General features: G+C 36.9%; 4 protein-coding genes and 1 long non-coding RNA gene across 6 annotated transcripts; 2 read left to right on the forward strand and 3 right to left on the reverse strand.

The window, feature by feature from the left end:
- Window positions 1-201: 201 nt before the first annotated feature.
- On the forward strand, window positions 202-4341 carry LOC123318380. Its single transcript, XM_044904989.1, has 3 exons — window positions 202-977; window positions 3904-3960; window positions 4337-4341. Exons 1-3 carry the CDS (start codon window positions 221-223, stop codon window positions 4339-4341), a joined length of 819 nt encoding a protein of 272 aa, XP_044760924.1. The 5' UTR covers window positions 202-220.
- On the reverse strand, window positions 4276-6163 carry LOC123318614 (RNA-binding protein NOB1). Its single transcript, XM_044905279.1, has 3 exons — window positions 5949-6163; window positions 4701-5892; window positions 4276-4478 (listed from the first exon to the last, which is right to left on the reverse strand). The coding sequence occupies exons 1-3, from the start codon at window positions 6021-6023 to the stop codon at window positions 4372-4374; spliced, it is 1374 nt and encodes a 457-aa protein (XP_044761214.1). The 5' UTR covers window positions 6024-6163; the 3' UTR covers window positions 4276-4371.
- Window positions 6164-6476: 313 nt separating this feature from the next.
- LOC123318913 lies at window positions 6477-8458 on the forward strand. Its single transcript, XR_006538413.1, has 5 exons — window positions 6477-6584; window positions 6952-7059; window positions 7348-7453; window positions 7936-7985; window positions 8171-8458. It is a non-coding gene; the product is annotated as an uncharacterized LOC123318913 (long non-coding RNA).
- A 152-nt stretch (window positions 8459-8610) lies between these two features.
- LOC123318650 (histone H2A.V) lies at window positions 8611-9999 on the reverse strand. Its single transcript, XM_044905331.1, has 4 exons — window positions 9841-9999; window positions 9653-9730; window positions 9447-9560; window positions 8611-9109 (listed from the first exon to the last, which is right to left on the reverse strand). The coding sequence occupies exons 1-4, from the start codon at window positions 9841-9843 to the stop codon at window positions 8915-8917; spliced, it is 390 nt and encodes a 129-aa protein (XP_044761266.1). The 5' UTR covers window positions 9844-9999; the 3' UTR covers window positions 8611-8914.
- A 913-nt stretch (window positions 10000-10912) lies between these two features.
- On the reverse strand, window positions 10913-16434 carry LOC123319334 (SPARC). 2 transcript variants are annotated; one of them, XM_044906246.1, is made up of 7 exons: window positions 16270-16434; window positions 13476-13566; window positions 12996-13155; window positions 11989-12251; window positions 11601-11803; window positions 11291-11438; window positions 10913-11221 (listed from the first exon to the last, which is right to left on the reverse strand). In XM_044906246.1, the coding sequence occupies exons 2-7, from the start codon at window positions 13545-13547 to the stop codon at window positions 11180-11182; spliced, it is 888 nt and encodes a 295-aa protein (XP_044762181.1). In that variant the 5' UTR covers window positions 13548-13566; window positions 16270-16434; the 3' UTR covers window positions 10913-11179. The 2 variants fall into 2 exon arrangements, with proteins under 2 accessions (XP_044762181.1, XP_044762182.1); XM_044906247.1 differs by lacking the exon at window positions 16270-16434 and adding an exon at window positions 13888-13909.
- Window positions 16435-17967: the final 1533 nt, after the last annotated feature.

The raw sequence follows: 17967 nt of genomic DNA on the forward strand, positions 1-17967 counted from the left end.
CAGTTTCACAATCGGTCTGAAATTTTTAAGAAGTTCGTCTAAATTGCTCTGGCCAGGGGCCCGGCCCTCCCGATTGCCAATTTTCTAACGCATTTTCGAGGTACTTCCGATAATTTTCGGAGAATTTGATATAGAACATCAAGAGGGAAATTTCTTCTATTTTATAGACCGTACGGTATATTGACCTTACATTAGAAAGCCCTGAACATGATGCCCTACTATGGTTTCGGGAGGGTTACCTTCCGGGCCAAAGAAAAGGGCATGGGTGCCGACAAAGAGTCGGACACCCAAACAAAGAAAGAGGAAGGAGGGGCCAATCCCTCCACCTCCGTTGGCACCTCCAAAGGTGAGCTCGCTGAGGGAAAGAGGTCCAACTCTGCTCCCTCGACGAGCAAAGCGCCGCAGGCGTCCCTTCCCACCGGGGCTCTTCCCAAGGCTGGTAAAACGGCCAGGAAGGGGCCGGCGGTGGGAAGAAAGAAGTAAGCCGCAACATCTAGTGATGGCGCGGCTCTTCAAATGCCTGCAGGCTAATGTGCAACATTCCAAGGCTGGATCCTACCTCCTTGGAAAACGAATCCTGGACGAGAGGATAGATATCGCCCTCATCCAGGAACCTTGGGTTACTTCCCGAGGTCGAATCAACGGCCTCAGTAACCTTCCTGGCAAGGTAATATCACTTGGATCTGGGGAATCACCCAGGTCCTGTATCTTTGTCAGGAACACTATTGACATTTTTGTACTTACAGGATTCTGTTCCAGAGATGTAACATCCATCCTGGTAAAACTTCCCATGGAAACGGGCACTAAAGAACTGGTCATCTGTTCTGCCTACTTCCCTGGTGATACCATGTTCCCCCCGCCAAATGAAGTGCGAAAATTAGTTGCCTTCTGCAGGGGGAAAAACCTTCAACTCCTCGTTGCTTGCGATGCCAACTCCCATCACACTACGTGGGGTAGCACGGACATCAACGAAAGAGGTGAGCACTTATTTGACTTCATTCTAGAAGAAGCGCTTTTTGTATTGAATCGGGGCTCTGTTCCAACCTTTGTTACGAAAAATCGGGCTGAGGTATTGGACATCACGCTCTGCTCGCAATACCTGAGCACTAAAATCACTGACTGGAGGGTTTCTGACACGCCCTCTGGCTCAGACCATAGAAATATTCAATTTAACATTGAATTAGGCGGTAAACCCATTCAGGAATATCGCAATCCCAGATTAACCGACTGGGATGGTTATAAACTATCCCTGCAACGGAATCTGAGATCCATCAACGTTAACGTTAACAATCATGAAGACCTAGAGAGGCTGGCCAACTCAATTGGCCAAGCTATAGTCTCGGCATATCATGAAAACTGTCCACTAAGAAAGAAATCCGAAAATAGGAAAGTATCTTGGTGGAACTCTAAATTAGAGAAACTTCGTAAAGAGGTTCGGAAAAAATTTAACCGAGCAAAATCAGCAGGTGAGTGGGAAGTGTATCGTCAAATCCTCACCTTGTACAACAAGGAAGTAGGGAAGGCCAAAAGGGAGTCTTGGGAAAACTTCTGCAGCAGCATCGAAGATGCTGCAAGCGGGACAAGGCTCCATAAAATTCTCTCCAGAGAGCCGTCTCTGACGCTGGGATCTGTTAAAAGATCAGATGGCACCTATACGGCCTCTGGGGCGGAGACCCTTAAGATCATGGCTGACACACACTTTCCGGATCACGTGCTGATTGATTCCGCATCTGCGGAAGAAGGTAACTTCACCAGTCGCCTCAAGCGACCCAGCAAGGAATGCTGGAAATTTGTAAACAAACTTGTCACTGCGAGCGCGGTGAGAAGGGCAGTTTTATCCTTTCTCCCATACAAAGCGCCAGGTGCATGACGATGAAATATTTCCAGCTCTACTTCAGCACGGACTGGAATTCTTAATGTCTTACCTCATTAGGCTCTTCAGATCCAGCTTGGCATGGAATTTTATACCATCCAACTGGAGGAAGGTCAAAGTCGTTTATATTCCCAAGGCGGGAAAAACAGACTCACAGCCTAAATCATTCCGACCGATCAGTTTAATTTCGTTCGTGATGAAAACTCTCGAAAAGATACTAGACGAGCACGTCAGAGAGGTGATTCTACGGAATCATCCCCTGAGTGCTCATCAGTATGCCTACCAGAAAGGCAAATCCACAGATCTTGCCCTCAATAATCTTGTCGGCAGGATCAATGAATCTCTCAACTCCAGGGAGATTGCAGTGGCTGCCTTTCTGGACATTGAGGGAGCCTTTAATGCTGCCCTTACTGAATCTCTAGTGAGGGCTGCCAAGGTTAGAGGTGTCCCTCCTACCATATCGAATTGGATCAGCACAATGCTGAGCTCCAGAAACATCATAACCACGCTTTGTGGCGAAGCACTTAGATTCAAAGCAGGCAGAGGTTGTCCGCAAGGAGGTGTACTATCACCTCTTCTCTGGTCACTTCTGGTTGATGATCTAATTGCAATTATCAGCTCGCTTGACGTATATGTTCAGGCTTACGCTGACGACATAGTTGTTTTACTGGAGGGCAATGACGATGCAGCCATCTCAGATGCTCTTCAGGAAACACTAACAGTAATTCAGGGTTGGTGTGATGGGGAACAGTTAGGGGTGAACCCCTCCAAGACCCTGATTGTCCCCTTTACCAGGAGAAGGAAATTTCAAATCTTTCCTCCAACTCTCTACGGTAAGACCATTCCACTCGTAGAGGAAGCCAAATATCTAGGAATTACCCTGGATAGGAAGCTTCTATGGAACTCCCATGTGGAAAAAGTCGTCCACAAAGCCAGGCACTCCCTATGGGCCTGCCAAAGGATCTGTGGAAGGACATGGGGGATAGCGCCGAAGCAGCTCCGCTGGCTATACGTCACGGTGATCAGACCATTGGTCACCTATGGCTGTGTCGCCTGGTGGTCCTGCACTGAACGCGTTCTAACCCAAAACAAACTTACCAAACTCCAAAGAACGGCCTGCCTCATGATTTCGGGGGCATTCCGCTCTACTCCAACTTCGTCCATGGAGATGCTATTAGACCTCCCTCCCCTTCACATTTTTGTCCAGGGAGAGGCAAGACTAGCAACCCACAGGCTCCACCACCTCACCGTGAACGAGCCTGACAAACTCACTTTCGTGCCCAGTCGTCTGTCGGCCCAACTGGAGGCTGACGAGGTGATGGGCATGAGAACTGATCAAATAATCACAAGAACCAGCACCGAGGGAACATTCGTTTCTCTGATTCCAAGCAGAGACGAATGGCTCCATCACAAGGATTTCTATTTACAAGGACCTTGCTGGTTTACTGATGGCTCCAGAACCAGTCAGGGATCTGGAGCCGGAGTCTACAGCCGTAGACCGCTGACCAAACTCAGTGCTAGTCTGGGAAAGTCGGCGACAGCTTTTCAGGCAGAAATCTTCGCCATTGATCTGTGCGCAGGCCATTTACTTGACAGTGGCTGGGCGGGCAGATCGATAAAAATCCTTACGGATAGTCAAGCTGCGATCAAATCTCTCGCGGCTGACAAATGCTCGGCACAGGTATTTGAATGCAGATCTAAACTCACCAAATTGGGAAGTTTAAACAGACTGCAACTGATTTGGATACCTGGACACTCTGGCTTCAGTGGCAACGATGTATCGGATGCTCTGGCCAGAGAAGGCGCGACATCAACGCTTATTGGCCCGGAACCCAGTATAGGAATTCCCAATTCCTTAATCAGGGACCGAAACAACAGCTGGATAAGGCAAAAGGTCCTGGAGCACTGGCGCAACCGTCCTGGATTGCGTCACTCGCATAGGGCTATTTCAGTGCCTCCCAGTCCATACACCAGTCGCTGGCTAGAATTTTCTAGAACTAATCTGAGATCGATAATAGCGGTTTTTACAGGACACTGCAGACTCAGAGCCCACCTCAAAAAACTCAAGATCGTCAACGACCCACTCTGCAGACTCTGCTTAGAGGAAGTCGAAACAATTGAGCATATCCTCTGTGACTGCCCGGCGGCAGACAGGGTCAGACTCGGAGTTTTCGGCTCTCCGAAGATGATCCTAGAGGAACTCAAGAATCACTCCCCCTCCGACATCATCTCCTTTTTGGGTAGAATGGGACTAGAGGGAGAGATTTAGCTCTTTGAGCATGCTTGTGTGCTACAATAGACCGTTGGTCGCGGTGGCAGGTTTGGGTTAGTCCGTCCAACACACCCAGCAATCAGTAAATCAGTAATCAGTTACATTAGAAATAATGAAGGATAAAGGAAAAAAAGTTTTCATATTTTTATTATAATATAAATAATTCAACAAAAGTTATAATATCCTTTTAGCATGACCAACATACAATTAATTTTATTTCTCTGGTTTAGCGTTTTCTTCCATTCCTTTTTGGGACTTTAAATTGATTTGCACTTCTTATCCCTAATTGTGTAGCTCTTGATGTGACATCTCTCATTACAAAAGGCGAGTACCCTGAAAAAAAAGTTTTTTAATTAAGGCCTTAGTAGTTGTGCAGATGCAAAAAGAGAAGAATGAATTCCCTTATTTGTCAAACATTCTATCATTATTGAAAGTGGACTTCAATATCCTCCATTAGCTTTAAAAATCTCAACGATCTCTCAGAATAATTTGACTAGAAATTCAACCTTTGGCACAGCCAAATTAAGGATTTCTCCTTCGTTACATTTTTCTTACCTGCAATGTAATCGTCATCTAAAGGATTATTTTTCTTCAATGCTGCTTTTGTAGGTCTATTATGTGGTATTCTTTGATCTTCCACTATGATAGGATTATTTGGATGTTTGCCACCTTTAATCGCAGGTAGACTGAACCTTTTTCCTTTTCCTGATATCTTTTTTCTTGCATTAATATGGATAACCATTTTTCCTTCTTCGTCAACGGAAACTGCAACTTTTTTCAAAGTCTGATTGCCACATTTTGGACAAAACACTTTTGTCATAACACTTGTTGTTTTGAAACAAGCATAACATCTTAGTATGAAGGTACGAACTTGTTTGATTACTCTTCCATTAAGAGCGGCAACATTCAAATTCATTTGCTTCAAAACATTCTGCATTGCAAAATCAGTTGTCATACATGCTACTTTAACTTCCTTATCCTCAGTTTGCCCTGCTGCTTCATACATTAATTGTTGCGCTCTCCGACAATTTGACGGGGTAATCCATCCTTCTTCACCAATTTCTTCAAATCCATCTTCTACCTTAACTAAAATTTCATCCGCTGATATTGCAGGATCCCCATTTATGTTAGAATCAACGTTTTCAAATTTTTGTTTTAATGCTTGCAAGTCATCAGTTTGTTCACCTCCATTTTCCTCTTCATCTGCTTTCAGATCATTTTTTTCATTGCAATTCAAGGACTCAAAATGTTCAGACAAGGATTTCACTTCGATTGGATTTGCATCACTCTCATTGGTTTCAAGTTTCTCATGGCATTCATTTTCAGATTCCTCTTCAGATTCATCACTTGAAGTTTCCTTTTCAGAGTCTTCATCATCATCGGCTTCGGATTCTTCATCGCTTTTAGGGTGATACCATCCAGGAAGGTTGCAACGGATATCTGTAGGTTTTTTCTTACTCATCTCAAAATTAACACTTTTTGAAAATAAGGGAGCTGTTCTTATATGGTCAGTTCCCACTTTTTCTTTTTCCAATTGGTAAGTTAGGGCCATGACTTTTAAGTCGGTAAGAGATAGACTTGCATAGTCACCAGTTTTTTTTGAAAACTCCATAACAGCATCCAGATTTTCAGTGAAGACTGTTTTGACTTTGAGATCATAAGGTAGAACTAACAGACGGTGACGTTGCCTCTTATTTGTAACTTCATCAACAACCTCTTGACAAGTATAAATATTATCTGCATAGTGCTGCAAAAATAAAAAAAATGAATAAAAGATATTTCAAATGTCTAAGAATGACCTACATGAAGAGGGGTATTCTGCAGGAAAGCAGTGGTGTCCACCACCAAATATTCAATTTTTTTCTTGGTATTATCCATGTTGTTCTGATTTATTGATAGTAAAACCTACACTATGCGATTGTAACCTAGAGTCAGCCACAGAAAACACTTGATTTACTTTAAAGAGTCAGAAACTTTTTATCCAATTTAACCTCAACAAAAGAAAGAGGTTAATTTTTGTTAACTTTTGGCTCAACCAGAGAGGAGTTAATCTTTGGCTCAACTTACGATTTCTTCTTCTTTCATATGTCTACGGCTGCTGTCAGTGTAAATTTTTTTAAATATGCGAAGATAGTTTCATTAATAGAGAATTTCAAAGGAGAGAAGCAAAAAGGGTAATAAAAGAACGTTCCACTCGATCTTTCAATTCCAGTTTCACCTTTCGAAACTTTCTGACAGTCTCTGTTTCTGACTCATTGTCATTGTCATTGTCTATGTTCTGACTTTTGATTTTTTCTCTATGCTGACAGTCACCAAAGAGAATCCTCTTTCCTCTTTGCAGTCACTCACGACACTTACCACCAGAGACAACCACGTGGTGTTTGGTGAATGCATAGAGAAAAGTGAAAAGAGACAGTCTCTGTTTAACAGTGAAGTCAGGTAAGAGTTGATGTGAATTACTATTAATTGTGTTGTGTGATTACTATCAAAACCACTTATTTCTACTTCAAGGTCAATACTTTTTTTCTATTTTGATTATTTTCACTGGTTCCTCTCTTAAGAAGCCTACCCACCATTAAATTCAGAAATTCACTCACTTTGTAACACGTGGTGAAACACGTGTAGTGGTTTACGAAAGTAGTCTAATTCTGTCTTATATGCATTTCGATGTTATTTAATGATGCCTGACCATGTCAGTTCTGCTACTGATTATAATTGAGGAAAATTTACCACTCTGATTCCACATTATTATATCAATTTTATAATTTTTAGTGTCCATTGTTATTTTTCACGTACTTTTTTTTAGGTCCTCTGGCATCTTTTCTACAAACATGGCAAAGATTTGTTTAGTTGTCCAGATTTCAGTGATACCAGCCAGAATTATATATGATGCCATTTATCATCATTGAATGAGGTGAATTTTTTTATTGTTACCCTGTATTTGGATATATCTCATTCTTTTTATGAAATGATTTGAATATTTTCCTAACAAAATTCATCTCCGAAATTTTTATATTTTATTTAATATATGTATAACATTTCATTTTGCGCTAGTAACTTACAACTTATCAAAATGATGCCTGACGATGTCAGTTCTGCTACTGATTATAATTGAGGAAAATTTACCACTCTGATTGCACATTATAAAATTTTTTTTTTATTATTTTCAGTGGCCAATATTGTTTAGATATTTTTCTTTCAGATTCTTTGGCATCCTCTCTACAAACATGGGTTAGTTTGCTCAAGTTTTGGTGATACCAGCCTTAGATATTCATACTGCCTTTATTCATCATAATATATTGATTAAGGTGAGTTTACTTTTCACACTTTTTATTTTGATATATCCACCATATTCCTCTAGTTATAAAATGGTTCGAGTTTCTTGCAAAAGTAGTTGATGACATTTTTTTCATTTGAAGCCCGTTTGCAACAGCCGAGAATTGTCTGGAGAATTCTCTACAAAATTCTCGCAAGAAAACGGCAGAGATTATTTAGTACGCAACTCAACAGAGAATTCTACCGAAAGTGCGTATGTAACGGTACATAATTCACGGCGCATGAAATCTCGAGTAAATTTTCTAGAGAATTCTTGGCTGTTGCAAACGGGCTTTAAGTATAATATTTCATTTTACACTTGCAAGTATCCAAGTCATTATTTATCAACATGATGCCTGACAATGTCAGTTCTGCTACTGACTACAATTGAGGACAATTACCACACTGATTCTATATAAATTAAACTTGTTATTGAATCATCTTAATTCTTCTTTGTAGCTCATTTTTTTTTTAGGTCTTCATAGGCAGGAGCTCCCAACACAGAGACATCGATTAGCAAAAAAGGTACAGGTTTTAAGTACATTATTTTTTATTCATATGTTCTGCCATCATTTTTATATACATGATGCATGACAATGTCAGTTCTGCTACTGATTATAATTGAGGACACTCACTGCACTGATTGATCATTAAAATACTTCTTCAATCGTGTTTTTTTTTTCTTTTTTCTAAAAATGTTTATGTTTCAGGTTTTCAAGTGGCATTCATGAAGCAAGAGACACCGTTATAGATATTCCCAATAGCTGAGGTGAATAAAAATAATATTGTATGCCCTAGTTGTTAGATCAGTTGAAGCCATTGATGCCAAACAATTTCTGTTCCGGCTACTGATTATGGCTGAGGATACCCACCAATCTGATGCATTGTTCATTTAAACCTATTATTGAATCATAATTATCATTCAGTGTGGTTGAAATATTTTTTTTTAGGTTCTCATGAAGGTGATATTCCAGAGACAGGTTGTAAGAATTTTATATATATATGTAATATAATTATTGATCATATTGAAAAGTTCATAGAATTAAATGAAATAAAAAAAGTTTAAACCGTCTCAATTATTTATTAAAAAAATTGTATTCATTAATGAATTAGACCTTGAATGGGTTCTTTATCAAGAATAAGTAACAAATTAGGAAAAGTACTTTATTATGAAATGAACACAAACGTCGACAACATCCACATAAATGTCATCAAGTCATATAGTAATAATAATACATTAAAAATCTTAATCTGTGAAAAAAATCTTATTTCAAGGCACATTAAAACAAATTTATTCTATTCATCGTGAAATGAAAACTTTAGTAATCAAAATTCAGACCAACTATAATTCTTAACACATTTACAATTGATTATGTGCCCAACAATATTAAAACACATCATTGGCGCACTTGCCAAATGTCTATAGTTTTAATTATGAGAACAACTTTAAACACTTAAGCCGGTTGAGAGTGTGCTCCTTTCTTGCCGATCAAAGATTTGTGGATATGAGGGATTACACCACCACCGGCTATGGTTGCTTTGATTAAACTGTCGAGTTCTTCATCTCCTCTGATGGCTAGCTGCAAATGTCTAGGGGTGATCCTCTTCACTTTCAAATCCTTACTAGCATTTCCTGCTAATTCCAATACCTAAAAGGAATGAATTTTGGAATGACTTCAAGTTGACATCACTATGCATCATATAATAAAAATCAACTCGAACTGTTGCTTAATTCATATACTAGAATATCATTTGTATACCACTTGAATCACAAAAAATACGAATTTAGAAGCAGCACACATTAAAAGTACATAAACACTATAAATCACTAATCAGGAAAAACAAAAGCAAAAAAATCAAAACAAACAATTACATCACCTTACGAAATCAGTGATAACTTTCCCGCCTAAACTGTAACGTCTACGTACTAATCAGAAACAGTCATAGGAATTTTCCAATCAAGGAAATTATCGCTTTTCAACTTACCTCGGCAGTTAGATATTCCAAAATTGCTGCAGAGTAAACAGCAGCGGTGGCCCCTACACGTCCATGACTCGTAGTACGATTTTTCAAATGTCTGTGAATTCTTCCGACAGGAAACTACAAGAGCAAAGACCATAAGATAAACTAACCTAATTTCAACCTTGATTATACGAGCTCTCTTAAAAATATTTGAGTAGTTTTATAAATACCTGTAATCCAGCACGAGCAGAACGTGAAACAGCTTTCGCCTTAGCTTTTCCGGAATCCTTTCCTGCTTTACCTCCAGCCTATAAAAGTACAGCCATTCAAGTTTGAGGCATTGCCAATTTCATTCATCATCATTGACGAATCAAATTCTTCTGATAATTATTTTTGATGCAAGCTACTCAATACTCACCATTTTTTATAATGAATCAACACAAAATTCAAATATTTTAGCCTCTTCTTGGCAACACACACAAATCTAACAAAACCAACGCTAACCGCTTGGGTTCACTTTTCACTTCACTATTCTGTCCTCTTCCAACATGAAGGCGCCAAATGATAAATAAGGACCAGTAAAAATCATTGTCGCGGTCACGTGGACTAAAGGGACCAATAGCAATTCTCGATTCGGTGTTGCGCCTTATCGATTGGCTGTAATGTTGAGCGTGGCCAGTATTTTCAATTCATATATTAAAAATTGGAGGGAAAATTTTTCTCCCTATTACCACCCTTCTGATTTTATCGTTAATTAGTTACAATAGAATTATATCATTCAAAAATATTCAATGCAACAACTGAAAATAATCTAGAATTGTACAACATCATGATGAAATGTAATGTATTCAGCAAGGATTGGATCTAATTCCGTATTTATAATATATGAAATAGAGGGTGGAATTGTAAGATATTGTGAAATATATTGACTTTTTTGGCTTAATAATTGCTCATTCAAACTTGAAAGTGATCTTTCTAGTGACTTTCAGAAATAGTCATTGTGTCATTGTGTGAATTTTCACAGGATACTAGAAATAAGATGATTCGAACTCAATAAAGTGTTCCAATGGATCTGTTCTAAAATGTTTTAGACATCTTAATCCGTGCTAACCTCACTTCGGACAATATTGTCAAAGTGACGTTTATATTTTTGCACATATGCGTTTGGTAAACGTCGAAAATCACAATTCCCTCGGGTTTTTCCGATCTGACTCCAGGATCTGGAGTATATGCTGGGCACGCTTCGGTTATTCGTATTTGATGTGGCGTTTTGGCGGCCCTCAATATGCAGCGGTTCGCTCCCAGGTTGCGATTTCCCTAGCTAATCAGCTGATTTCCCCCTCTAATATCTATCTACCTATACCACTCGGTGCTCACAAGAAATACGAAATAAAAGGTAAGGTATTTTAATTTGTTAGAATGAATAATATGGACTCGCACTTGAAATTCATTCCTTTCTTGGTTTTATTGGTAAAAGAAAAACAATGATAGTATGTAAAATATATATTGATCAATTCTATGTAGGTAAGTATTCAAGACACTCTATATAATACATTTATACAAAATTATAATGAACTACTTATTATTCATTGAAATGAGTAGATATAATCAATTCTTAGATGGAAAAGGCAGTGTTATCTTACAATTTTAGGCATAATATTGAATATTGTCTAAGTTTATTACATGGCAAAAGTAAATTCTGCAGAAATAAGGAAAAAAACAACAAAAATAAGTAACTAGCCTCTTGATGGGAGAAGTTATTCATCAGTTATCTGTTCACATCTGTCCTCAATCTCATCCTGGAAAGAATAAAATAATTGAATTAAGAGAAAAACGTTGATCTGAATTTCGTTTTGAAGATAACTCACCTCATCCAATTCCAAACATTTAGCCCACTCTTTCAAGGTGATCCTGTGATTGTCGTCGGTGTCGCAAGCTTTCAAGAAAGGTGCTATGCAATGTTCAAGAGCCATAAGCGGTGCTCGAATAGGAAACAGCTCGTGGAGCGAAACAGATCTAAAAAAAAACAGATTAACATATACAGAGTGTGTTTAATTTCAAAGGTGGACCTTTATTTTGACAGAAGGCTGTTTCGCTTTTATGTATATCAGCAGAAAAATAAATTGCAACAATGAAAAATCGCTTTTTTTATTGGTGAAGGGACAAGATAAGACTCACCTATCTGGTGGGTTACCATCTAATTCGCAGAATTTCCATATTGCCGCGTTTGTCCATCTTCTAGTCATGTTGGATTCTGCTTCACGTTCCATCTTGAGATAATGGGAGGTAAGTTCATCGCGATCAGCCAAATCCCTCATGATGTTGAAGAGCCAATCACGCATACGACGAGGAAAATCTACCATCTCTTCTTTGGTGCATTCCTTTAGGAAAAATGGATGAATAAATCGATAAATGGTTGGTATAGAAATATCGTTCATCTCTGGTCAAATGTTACAAACGAATTTAATATCTCATACTTGTACAGAAGGCTCTTAACTCGTTACTATAATTGCAACTGGGGATTTTTGCGACAACGAAGATGAAAATGATCAGCAAGAATCCTTACAGGCATATTCCTACATTCTCCGTAGTATTCAATGTGGACGTGCTTGTAATTTGGTCCTTTGCACTCAGCTTTACCAGTCTGGCATAGACATCTTTGCTGGTAAACTGCGCAGTCGGAGGACCAAGTTTCATTGTGGTTGGAACAAACTTTTCTTCTAGCATCGCTCTCTTCTGGACAAGTTGGTATGCAGACGCATTGTGGTTCACCACCATCGTCTAACTGGCATATTCTTCCAGCACCACAGTGTACTTTCAAGCATGGATCTGCAATCATCGTTTTTTATGAGAAGAATCAAAGCAAAGATGTAGATTGCGAAGAGCAATATGTTGAGGTCCCTAAAGTCTAGCGACATTTGTAAATATTTACAAAAATATCGAATGAATGACATAAAGCATAAAAAACAAAATTACGGAAATTAATATACTGGGTGCAAATAATAGCGAAAAAATTCAAGGGGTGATTTCTTATCAGAAAATTGTATGGCTCTTTCAATTTTTTTTCCTTATTCATGTTATAGGGTAATCTCTTTTGCTAAAATTAACGGTCTATGAGAAAACAAAAAATTATCAGCTTATGACAAGCAGCAAGAAGTTTCTCAATGGAATACAATGTCGAGTTAGAATTTGTCACATATTGATCATATATAACGCCGTTAAAATTAATCAAATAAATGAACACAACTGGCCCAAGTTAATTGATAAGGTTACAAAAATAAAATCGACCCAATCTCATTCATTGAATCGATATGAATTTTATCTAGTGACCCCTTTCTTAATTCGTTCAAGTAGATCTGAAGAATTAGTGAAATTGAATCGGTAGAAAAAATCATTGACTGCATATTCGCTGATTTAAATACATATATAGTTTCAATTTAAAGCTATATAGGTTTTAGGTAACAAAAAATACAACAAGATGAAAATATGGTCTATCACTGAACTAAAAGTTGTCTCAAAATTTATGCAAAAACACTGAACATCTATCTACAAATTTCGAGAGTTTGTGCTTACCCATTATAGGCATATTATTTTCAACTTCTGGTGGTAATTCCACATCCTCTGGTTTCTCAGTTTTTTTCTCGATAGAGTTTGATGAAATTTCGGTGTCTTGTTTGGGTTTTGATAATGTTGCAGGATCGGCATGAGGTTTCCTGATTCTTTTATGTCTCCTCTACAAAAAAAACGAGCAATTCGAATTCAAAAAAGGAAAATATTTTCATGAAGCTAATACAGATTTCACTCCACTCCTATGCTATGTAACGTGGTTAAAATTCAGTCAGAAACTAAAAACTGTGTAAAATATTAATGAGGTATTTAATTAATGAAAAAGAATTCGAAAAAATTCCATGTCGAGAAGGGAGAAAATTTTTCTTAGTAGAATATATAGGGATTATAGGCATTTTTCCAAAATGTCTCCCTCCATCCAAAAAGGCATTATGCATATAATATATTTTCATGGGAAATTTATCTGAACCTCATACAAAAACTTACAGTTTTTTCAGCAGATATGTCCTTGGCTATACAAACCACTAGGAATATCAGCGTTATCCAATACAGCTTCATTTTGACTAGTTTTAAAAACCTAAAAATAAAAAAAGTATACTTAATTTTTGTCTATATATTTTAATTTTTGTCTATATATTTTAATTTTCTTTACTGTTTTACGCGTAAAGTTGGTGTGTGATTTATGAACGAATGTTTATTTTTTAATTTGAATACCTATTATAAGAAAATATTGAGGATAGAAATTCTATTGTGACTCCTGAAACTTTTTTTTAAAATAAAATGCCCTTGAAAATCGATAACATATAACGTGAGTAGGTAGGTAGGTACTATTTGAGCACTAAAAGCAGAACTGCAGCGATTTTTGTAAAACTGAGTACAAAGGTATATAGGTACCTACTAATTATTTTGATGAGCCCCAACAACAAATAATTAATGTGAGTACATTCCAGGTACTACTTATGGTTTTACGATGGTACCATGCATATTCGCTGACGAATAAAAATTAAAAATAATTCCTGTACGTGTTACAATTTTTCAACCGATTTCAAATGCATCAAATTATGAATTCAGCACACAGATAACAGAGATTCAGCATTATGAACCTGTATGCCGCATTTACATTCCTGAAATTCAGTACCATTGATCTGGGAAATGAATCAGAGAGCCTTTGCGTAGGTTGAAGTTGAGAAATGATGTAATGCGCTGTTTATATTGTTTTAACTTGAACATATGGTTTTAAAATATCTGAAAATAGATTAATTGCCGACAGCTACTTGCAAGTTCGAACAGAAGTAACTTCTGACTGGTATAAAGTCATCTTTTATTCACATACTGCCCTAGATATTTATTCAAATAAATCTACAAGAGTATTTGACAAGATAGAAGTGATTATTTCTGCATATGGTTCAAGATTTGAGCTCTCATCCCTATTGACTATTGCAAGGGAATAACCTGATTTAATACCTACTTCTCTGACATTTTTTATATCTATGCAGATTGTTCAATTTGGCCCTCATTTTGATAAAATGGTTCTATCGACAAGAAAGCTCCTGAAATTGCTACAATATTACAACAAAATAAACGTTAATTGACGAAAATTAAGGTTTTTCTTGGATTTTCACATTATTCTATTGGTTAAGGAGAAAACCTTCTTTTTAGTTAATCTGCAATTATTTTTAAAAGCTAATTTTCAGTTGATTTTCTTTCAAGTGCGCTTATTGTTCATTCAAATGCTTTCAGTGGACATGAGAGTTACACTTTCGAAATGTTTTGTAAATAGAAATAATTTTTTTTGTTCGAATGAAATAATCGAAAGGTGAAGCCTCTGATAGTATCATTCACAAGCTTCAATTTCTCTCCTTGAGTTAAGCGATTCCCAATTGAAAATAATCAATGAAACATGAAACTTAAGGGTCCTCAGAATTGTGTTTTATTGCTGGTTCAGTTAAATGGTTCAAATTCGCATATTATTTGTGTCACTATATACAGCAATTGAATGTTGAATGCTATTTCAATAGTTGATTCTTCTTGTTTGCTCATCTCAAAACTGGGTGATGATTAAACTTGTTAGTTTTATCGCAAAGTACGTTTCCGTTCTAGAGAGATAGTAAACAGCGATCTTCATATTTGAAGATAAACTCTTTTTTTATTCGCAAATGACATAAAATATATTGAAGGCAGTGAAGGCACATACACGAAGCTAAAAATCTAAGGTATTATATGGTACCTCATATTCTAATTTTTGATCAATAGAAAAGTACCTACATATTTGGTAAATTATTAATTCAGCAGACTATAGTTTAAATTAAGGTAAATGAGAAACCACACATTCTCCAATATTTTTGTCTCCACAGATATTAATAATAATAAGTAATAATTAATCTATTGCCTGGGAAAAAAACAAATGGAGAAATTTGGTTTAATGCGGAAGAAAGGTAATTGCGAATTGAAAACTGTCACTTAAAGTTAGGTATTTGAAGATGCCCTTCCAATGCTCATGCAATTTTCTCATCACACATTTCTCAGGGGAAAATCGAAAATCCATAATATAAAAATAGTAGATATTAATCTCTATACCTGATGCTGTGTACCGTCATGATTTGAATACGAGAATTTTACTGAAATAGGCGAATTTTGCTAGTTGAATTCTTAAATGGCGTAAAAGGCGTTTGTGCAAAAACACACACTTTTCTTATTGTTCGCATGTCGTGTTCATGATAGGTAATGTTTCCTACAGTTTCAATTTCAATGACTAAAAAAACAATACCTCCAATAAGATTTCGATCCAATGAGATATCGGTGAAAAAATGAACATTTTTGTAATTTTCAATGATATTAGTATTTATTTTTTTTTAGAAAGTAGTACCTATATTTATAGTAGTGTAGGTTCTCTAGCCTCTATTAGAGTGTGCATGGAAATAGTATGAATTTTTCTTCAGTAGGCCTGTTTGTGGAGAATTCCCACTAAAGTAAATAAATAAAACTTATTCCGATTGTTACATATTTAACTCTTCAATTAAAATCATGAATAAGCGAATAGTTTTTGGATAATCTTATATCAGGTATATTGAAGAATCATTTCAATATTTCAAGGAATTTTCCTCGCTCGATGCAGTTTTTTAACGTTTATAGTCGAAATTTAAGTTGAAATCTATCTGAATAAAATTTTAATTTTCTTATATCTTTTCGATCACAAGATTCCACTCAAAGTAGTAAAATGCAGGGGAGAACAAGAGCCGAAACGTAAACATTCATCCTATATTCCTATTTGACGACTTACCAGCAAAACCACTTTCCCTCACGCACCAAACTTCTATATCAAGAAGTCAAACCTCTACTAGTGAGATGAGAAGTTAAATGACCGACTGCACGAGAAGCTGTAGCAGCACACTTTATCCTCATATCCTGGTACACTGCCGTCACCGCCACTCCAATTCTTCACAAACGTATGTGCCAAGGCGGCGTTATCAATAGTGCATCAATGTCAACCCATCAGCATTTCCGCTGAAAGCAATGGACGATTTGCTGAATGGGTACCTGAGAAAAAATTGCCAACACCTTACTGAGGTGCCAACACAAATTATTTTCACTATATAATGGAAAGCTTGTTATATTTGAAAGAGGATTTTTTTAGGATTTCGGTCTTCTAGCGTTTAAAACATTCCTCTCAAGCTTTTGAATAGTCAGTGTGGATCGAAAGCTAAGGCAGGTCATATCGTGAAGATCTTGATTGGAAACAAGAGAAGTGTACTAATAAAAGAAATAAAATATATGCGCTCCATAAGGTAAAAGCTTCACCTATCAGACAAATGTAGATACAGGATGTCCCAGAATGAAGGGATAATCCTGAAACACCTCCTGGAAGAGCCATTCAGTAGCTACTCTGAAGGAAATATAAAAAAAACACTATGCCTGTGGATTTTTTTTTTCAAAATGACGATTTTCTCGTCACGTACGTTTCTGGTAACAAATAAATGAAATATATCAGTTTTCTCGTGATAAAATAGCTGTTGTTTTCCAAAAAAAAAATCGCAACTCAAAATTTCATCCTTCGTTATGAAAAAAAATATGCATGAAAGCCTGAGTGGCCAGCTGATTCAAAAATATGCGCCACACACATCTATGCAGATTTCAAAATTTTACTAATCTTTAGTAAATACGAAGTTATTGCTATTAGAATAGAGAAGTAAATCTACTACATAACAGAATATTCAGAATTCAATGGTTTCTTCTTTAAATCTGTACCTGCGTCTCATTGAAAATATGATTAAACGCAATCGCAACATTTGTTCGTCCTAAATTGGTCATCAGCTGCTGCTCGATTAAAATAAATGTACAATCAGTCTTTAGTTTTTAACGTGAATGAACCTATCCCACAACACATAGAGTAACAACTCTAAATATTTCTACAAAACTTACCGTCTTACGAAAACTTAATGTGAAAAAAAGTGCAAAGCACCATTTCGATGCACCCCTATAGTTCTAAATAATTAATGTAATGATCACAATAATTATTGAGAATGTTAATAATCAATATTGAGATTGATTGGCGTGTTCTTCGTTAATCAACTCTGTAGATAAATAATCTTTGGAGGGTATACTACTCACCATACACTTGAGAGCAAAAGTTTTTTAAATTTCTTGATTTTCTCAGGCAACCTTTTCAAATTTTTCTTCTGTTAGAACCTTCTATTTGGAATGAGGAACGTTTTAAAAAACAAATGAATGTAATCGGTTCACCTGTTTTTACGTGATGCGATGATATAGTGAAAAAGGGGTCATTTTTATTCAAATCCACTACAAAACAAAGCAGAGCATGTTGAGAAAATTCCCATGCCTGACGAGCGAAGAATTCCCAAGTAGGAATCCGAAATTCCAGTAAATTTCATAACACTCGAAAACGGATGATTCGATTCTGACCAAAATCAATAGGTTTGTTCCATCAAGCTTCAGATGAGCACCAACAATATTTCATATC

The sequence above is a fragment of the Coccinella septempunctata genome, chromosome 8, assembly GCF_907165205.1.
Source record: "Coccinella septempunctata chromosome 8, icCocSept1.1, whole genome shotgun sequence".
Taxonomy (NCBI): domain Eukaryota; kingdom Metazoa; phylum Arthropoda; class Insecta; order Coleoptera; family Coccinellidae; genus Coccinella; species Coccinella septempunctata.

What these genes read in the sequence shown, in the direction of transcription:
- LOC123318650 (XM_044905331.1), bottom strand. An exon ending in CTGCTCGTGCTGGATTACAG is followed by an intron (nt 9,561 to 9,652) that starts GTATTTATAAAA and finishes TTGCTCTTGTAG; the next exon opens with TTTCCTGTCGGAAGAATTCA. An exon ending in TGGAATATCTAACTGCCGAG is followed by an intron (nt 9,110 to 9,446) that starts GTAAGTTGAAAA and finishes CATTCCTTTTAG; the next exon opens with GTATTGGAATTAGCAGGAAA.
- LOC123318380 (XM_044904989.1), top strand. Translation starts at nt 221, where the DNA reads ATGGTTTCGGGAGGGTTACCTTCCGGGCCAAAGAAAAGGGCATGGGTG. An exon ending in CACGGACATCAACGAAAGAG is followed by an intron (nt 978 to 3,903) that starts GTGAGCACTTAT and finishes CGGTTTTTACAG; the next exon opens with GACACTGCAGACTCAGAGCC.
- LOC123318614 (XM_044905279.1), bottom strand. Translation starts at nt 6,023, where the DNA reads ATGGATAATACCAAGAAAAAAATTGAATATTTGGTGGTGGACACCACT. An exon ending in TGCAGAATACCCCTCTTCAT is followed by an intron (nt 5,893 to 5,948) that starts GTAGGTCATTCT and finishes TTATTTTTGCAG; the next exon opens with CACTATGCAGATAATATTTA. An exon ending in AGATGACGATTACATTGCAG is followed by an intron (nt 4,479 to 4,700) that starts GTAAGAAAAATG and finishes CTTTTTTTTCAG; the next exon opens with GGTACTCGCCTTTTGTAATG.
- LOC123319334 (XM_044906246.1), bottom strand. Translation starts at nt 13,547, where the DNA reads ATGAAGCTGTATTGGATAACGCTGATATTCCTAGTGGTTTGTATAGCC. An exon ending in AAATAATATGCCTATAATGG is followed by an intron (nt 12,252 to 12,995) that starts GTAAGCACAAAC and finishes CGATGATTGCAG; the next exon opens with ATCCATGCTTGAAAGTACAC. An exon ending in GATGGTAACCCACCAGATAG is followed by an intron (nt 11,439 to 11,600) that starts GTGAGTCTTATC and finishes GTTTTTTTTTAG; the next exon opens with ATCTGTTTCGCTCCACGAGC.